The sequence below is a fragment of the Opisthorchis viverrini genome, assembly GCF_000715545.1.
Source record: "Opisthorchis viverrini unplaced genomic scaffold opera_v5_112, whole genome shotgun sequence".
Classification (NCBI taxonomy): domain Eukaryota; kingdom Metazoa; phylum Platyhelminthes; class Trematoda; order Opisthorchiida; family Opisthorchiidae; genus Opisthorchis; species Opisthorchis viverrini.
Window position 1 is genome coordinate 1,452,309 of NW_008751770.1, and position 6,689 is coordinate 1,458,997.

Here is a 6,689-nt window from a genome sequence, read left to right on the forward strand (position 1 = left end):
TAAGGCGCACACCAGTCAGATTTGCTTCTCAAACCTCCTACACGGTGAGCAACAGTGGCACAAGAACGGATGAATAGGACTGAAGTAATAAATCAAGGGAAAGAGAAAACAAACACCGGAGTACGAGCATAAGTCAACCGTGATGGAGAATTAAGTCCAGAGAATCGGAAGTAAAATTTTAGCATCCGCTCAAATAATGACAAAGATGAACATGACTCATTGAACACACTATTCGAGTTAAAATGTTTCAAAGCAGTTTCCGAAAGATCGGTATCTTTTGATCTGGTTCATTCATGTCCTTTCCATGGTCTGTAAAATGTGTGTGTGTTGTTTTAATAACAAAGCTCGATAGACGATAAAAAAATGTTTGTGAGCACGATGTAATTTTGCCAGTGTTGGAACGATATCCGGGAATAGCAGATGGAAACTTCCTAAGGCATTTGCCCCTAGGTTAGAGTAGAAATTGAAAGTAGATATTGTCGTCCAGACATGTAGTGCCCGGTTAGTTTGATCACACTTGAATATGCAATCTGAAATAAGCGATAAATCAAAGGCGCGCCGGCGCACATACATACGGTGGAACGAGTAAGCACAGACACTCCAAAATACCAGTCAAGGTCATTCAGTCGTTCATAAAATTGTTGAACAAGTATGCCCTTTGTCGCACATACCAGCCACCAAAAGTCAGAGATACACACAAACACTGTGGAATGCAAAGTAATCAACACCCTTCACGACAAATTGCCGGGTGGTGATCGGCGTAGTGAAGTGTATCAGCCGGCTCAGGTTAGCGTCGCCTCACAACCTTAAGTGCATGAAACTATGAAGCCTAGATCCAGATTTGATCATCCATTGAGTTTAAGGAAAAATTCAATCATGAAGGCGTACGTCCGGTAATCGAGCACCGTTGGCACGGGAGTACATCTCCAAGGATATGTTTGTTATTAATTTAAGTAATCTGGTTGTGTTGGGGATTTTTTGGACACTAAATTACCTGCTAAAAACATCAATAAGCAGCATATTCCGTGAAACCAAAGCCCCCCACCGATGGCACATTACCACATGCAATTGACAGGAAAAGAATATCGGACAAATGACAGGTTGACTGGTGCAACAAGAATTCTCGTGTCAAAGTCTCCGTTCCCCCGGAACGACACCATCGACGCTCCTTTAGGATACACTTGTTTCCACTGAGATAGTGAGGCATATCAGCTAAAGAGATGATCCCAAGGGCCATAGAATCCACTTTAGCTGCCACTACACCACTACCATCAACACAAGTGCCGGCATCGATGCCCCACCGTCATAAAATTACAAAATTTATTCTTTGTCTTGAAGCAAAAAAAGACCAGAGTAGATGCTCAAGAGCCCTGGGGCTGACCAAATGCAGTCTAAGGTATCTACAGCTCCAAGAGCTCAACCAGGCAATCTGGAAACAAACTGGTGACACGAAAATCAATCAAATCCATTAGCTATCAGCCACAACCAAATAACTATTCCCCAGTTACCTAGTTACGAATTCCTTGAGGCCATCCGATACCAGCAACACTCCTGGGACATCGATAGTCAAAACCTGAAGACGCTTCACATCATCTGTCCACAGAGGCTGCCTCGTAACCATACAACATAGCCCCCATTTGTAGTCCGGTGTGCTGGTCTCCACCCTTCAAACAGTGGTTTAAGGCACATGGTCACGGTAGGATGGGACAGTTTATTCAACAGCACCTGCTCTTTGTATTCGTCCCCAAAAACGAGGAATACGTCGACAAGATTCTCATTAGTAACGACTTGATCACCAGGGTTTAGAAGATCTTGCACCGTTTGTCTCAGTATTTCACCGATGACGATTATAAACGAGAATGAGAAGAGTAGATATTCTTGTCGCACACCACTTTTTGTAGGAAAGCACACATTCACAAGCCCTGAAGCATATGAATATGGAGACCGGATTATGTTCAAAAACTTTTCCGGGGTCCCCAGTTGGTTAACATCACTGACCGATCGACAGAACGAACACACCCTTGAAGTTAAGGAACGCCAACTTTGTGGATCGTCCGTATATATGGCGTTGTTATAACACCTGACAGAGTGTGGTGTGGTTGACACAGCATCTAACAGATCGAAACCTTGCTTGTTGCCCACGGATCAAATGTTAACGTTTCACCACCGGGTGACGAAACTGATGCCAGAAGCCACGCTACAACCGGCGTCAAACGACACCATTATGGTTACTACATTCACTGAGTATCCTCTTTAAATATGCGCAGTATTTTCGGCTCAGTTGAACTGTCCGAAACGGTTTCTTTCTCCAGGACATTCGCAACTATGCAAGATAAGCAGACTGAGGAACAGCGCAGAGAGAAGGTTGTGGGGACCAGGATCACGATGACAATTGAGTAGGGAATACACTCTGACATGTCTGAGGTGGAAAAGTTCTTCATATTCGCAGTCCACATTTCTGTCAAAGGCCGACAGTCTGGATTCGAAATAGCAGCTGACTAGCTGAAGCGCCATCCGAAGTATTCTGCTGGATACTAGACAGCTACTGTGGTCCTTGATGACTTTACTGACAACAGGCTTCCGAGGACCTATCGACTGGACCAAGCAGAGCAATCTGTGGACAATTCCAGTATTTTAGCTCCTTCTGTTCTTTCGTTCTTTGGGATCCACCAAGTTTCATGCTCTGTGAGGAAGTGCATTTCTACCTGGAGTCGGACCTCCATCTAGGCCACATTCTCGTCAGGGATCCAGGCTAGGAGGAGACCGGACGGGTTATACCGCAGGTAGAAGTCCCGGCACCACGTACAGCTGTGGACCTCTCGCTCCAGTACATGTTGATATCCGATAACGTATCAATAGGCAACTGCTGGCGAAGTGGTTCTGACACATTCAATTTCGGGGTTCATTGATTTCCCAGTGGCTAAGCTTGGTGTGGGCGTTTGGTGCACACATGAAAAGCACAATGAAAAGCAGCGATGGACAAGCGCATGATCGGAGTCCACGCAGGTATTCCAGAAAAATCGGCAGGCAGTGAGCAACCATCACCAACGGTAACTCACAGAAAAGCTGTTTCTTGGTGAGCACCACTACTTCCGCTGTTCCAGAAATCGACACGACGAGGGAGAGGTTTGTGATCACCCCACATCCGCAGTAGGCGCGCTTCATTGTCCGTGCACCTCGTGTCTAACCCAAATAAGTCTCAGCAGTGCTAAGCCACCAGCGACCACGACATCTGAGCTCTTGGCCTGTTGTAAAAAATGCAGATCCAGAAATATAATCCGTCGGGGGATACACCGATACACTGAACTGTGGTTGATCAAGTGAACAGTGAGTGGAGGATCCCCTTTCCTCGAGATCCTTTTTCAGTCGTTGCCAAACGACCCGCGCAGTTCAATCACAGTACTTGAGTCCTGGGTTTTTATTTCTGTCAGACAGCACGCGTCAATACACAAGATATTCGACGTGCCAACAAGAGCGGCTTGTTGTAGTGCTTGCTGCAGTGTGCGCACATTAAACGGATTTCGAGGTGTTCACCCTTGTTGCTGATGACGAATGCGCAGAAACTGCAGATGAGCGAAAGACCATCGCTACCCGAATGTACGGTTAGGAATCGTAATGCATCAATCTAACATACAGCCAAATGTTGTTAGAAGTCCAGTGTTGAGGTAGAGGTGTCTGATTTATCATAAAAGGTGAAGAAATCATCACCAACCTCGAACAATCACACAAGTCCGGTGGCAACTATTGTCTCATAGATCTGTACAACTCAGTGGTAATGAAACTACCCGATCGAATTTTAGGCTTCTGCCTTTTTATTTACTTAGCTTTCTCCGCAGCACCTAAGCTCCGAGTACATTGACGAGACCGCCTAGTTCTGTTTATTGTGTACAAGTGAAAAAAAAAAGCTCCGAGTCATTGACGAGACCGCCTAGTTCTGTTTATTGTGTACAAGTGAAAAAAAAGGAAAATCACTGACAGCCCCGAATATCAAAAAACCAATGAACTGCTTCAATTTGACCTTTTGATTTTGCTTAAATCTGTGGTTGATGGAAAGAGGGAAAGTGCGCAAATGAAAAAATAGTCCCACAAGATCCACTGGCTTCGTGCGATGTCAAACATCAACACCAACCATGAATCGACCTTCGCTTGATGGTATTTTGATGCGCACCGGTCGAGGACACTTATACGTGCTCTAATGAATAGAACCAGAAGGAAATTCAGGGGATATGTTGAACCGTATAAAACTGTATTATCTAGTCCAAAGAGTAAAGTAAAATCCTCAGACTTCCCGAAAAGACACCCAGAGAAACAAAAAAAAGCAGCCGATGCATAGTGAGATACTCCCAGAAAATAGTTAGTTCCGAAGATATGCCTTTACACTGTCGGTGGGATTTGGCTAGTATGTTAAAAGATAGGCATCAAGCAAATAACACAATATAGGTCCCATCCCTAGGTCCTTTATGAATGTGCCCAATATTTGGTGAATAGGTCGAACATCTGAGTCGGAATACGCACAAAACTAAGAAAAGATAACAGTATAGTAGACTGAAAACCCTTACGGAAAGCATCCAACCGGTAGGTGACTTACACATGTTTGGAGAGTTGGTCAATACGCCGTCTCAGGCCTTGAGTGAGGTCCTCAACGGAAGACTCACCAGCCACTGGAAGTACGTCTAGCAGGGCTGAGAGCTCACTGACAAGACGATCACGGATACCATTAGACGTGGCCAATGCTCTGAGTAACTCTTCCTGTTTCTTGCACGCGTCACTCAGCTCTCCACGCAGCACCTCCAAGTTGGCTTCAAGCTGTTGTTGTTTGTCTTCGGACTAGGTTAGAAACAGAGGGTCAATATTTTGTTACTCAAGAAAGGCAATTGGTTGGGTAGAAAGCGAATAACCTATGAATTGGAGTGTATCCAATTCATCCGTCGCAAAACCATCATTTTTTGAGGGTCTCAATGTCCGTTAACATATCCGACGGTATTGTGTGGTGGCATAAGTGTTCGTGGGAAAAGAGACCAACTAAACACAGCTATCGAGTAGGAATTCGGTGTCGTCCTTCATTCCAAGGTGACGCCAGCAGTCTTTTGAAAAACGACAAATGAAACTTTAGGTAAGAAAAAATGTATCTGATAATCGGAGATACATAGAACGCTGTTCTATCGTCTCAGTATTTTTGCACAAAAGGGCGCCAAAATAAGCAAGGACACGATTTCGTAGTTCTGTCAGTTGAGACTTAAGGAAACATGTACGGTTGAAGACAAAGAAACAGGAATCTTCCGAGACAGCTAGAGCAGCAATCACAAACAGCTGCTTTCGGGAATAACTTTTGATTGCCACCTGTGCGCCAAACCGATTTGACTGACCGAGGATTAGAGTATGCTAATCAGACACTAATCAGAAATGCGACAGTTGCGCAGCCTACACATCGTGTGCATTTGTGAATTTTCGTCAAATAATTAGCACGATAGTCTGACGAAGAATGGAACCAAAGACATTTTTGAAATACAGATGCTACCCTCGGTAGACAGAAAAAGATGCCACTTAGTGGGGGCAAAGCGGTCTAGTTGGGGCCATTCATAATCCATTCATCGACCAAACTTACACAGCAATCCAATAAAAGAACCAACGGATTAAGCCATAATTATCAAGAATGATCTGCGAGACCACAGGTATCACGATCTTAGCGTAAACTAAAAGGATAGAGCATGATGCAGAGAAGAAGGTCGCATACCGCGACTTCAGTCCGAAAATTTCGCAATTCATGGTTGTATTAGCATCACTGCGTACCGTAAGACGTGAATATCGTAGACTAGACCTGATAGCTTCACATTTTGCCATTAACCGCAAATTGCGGACGGCAGATTGAGGCATTTGGAGTATCAACCAAGTGACAACAGTGAATAGTATGCCAGCAAGTCTTGTTATTAGTAGTACACGGGCGGGTATGAATAGCCAGAGTTAACCCACGTGGTCACCTATCCCGAAGACATGAATTCCAACCATGCTTGAAAACTTGACCGTGTTGTTACTCATCGCAGCAGCTCCATTAATTACCTTTCTCAGACTAATTCATGTTCGGTACAGTCCTTTTCAAAGTCCTGCTCACCACACGTAGCCATAGGTGTACGACTACTCTTCGTTGTTGTACTCTATTGATGAGAGTATTAGGTAACATCGAAAAAGAAGGATTCACTCGTGTATCTGTGTCAGGAAGTTTCATAAGGTCATTCACGATCAACACATGTACACTAACCACAAGTCCTTGCTATCAACTTTCAGCACCAAAGCAGGTACTCCTTCACACACGGTTAATTGGTACAAGGATGGGCTATAACACCATTGGCACACAACTCCGAACCAAGGTTCAAAAGAACGTCAAGTTTGGAACAAGCAGACGAGGTGTCGAGATTGATAGCAAAATTCATAGCCAAAACAACAAATCAGAATTTTGTCTTCTCCTATTACTACACGTATGTGTGCGTTAACTTCCAATTACTGTAAGTCGAAACAGCTAAAGATCCGGGATCGCGTCATATTATCAAGTATCACAAGTGGCCTATATATTTCACTGACAGTTTACTGAAAAGTTCAGTACGAAAGATCTAAACTAATGAATACTGACGACCGTATAGTGATACGTGACCGGGTGGTTGCACCTAAAACAATGCAAAACTATCAGGAAGGTC

The 6,689-nt window shown here is 44.3% G+C and overlaps 1 protein-coding gene across 1 annotated transcript in view; it reads right to left on the reverse strand.

Annotated features, from left to right (window-relative positions):
* The window catches only part of T265_13884 (hypothetical protein), a gene marked incomplete at both ends in the record, with an annotated part of 17,066 nt that extends 12,239 nt beyond the window's left edge, over positions 1 to 4,827 (reverse strand). Inside the window, one exon of the mRNA XM_009170952.1 lies at positions 4,589 to 4,827. Coding sequence (XP_009169216.1) covers positions 4,589 to 4,827 — 239 coding nt within the window. The remainder of the gene's footprint in view (positions 1 to 4,588) is intronic.
* Between the last annotated feature and the right edge of the window lie 1,862 nt (positions 4,828 to 6,689).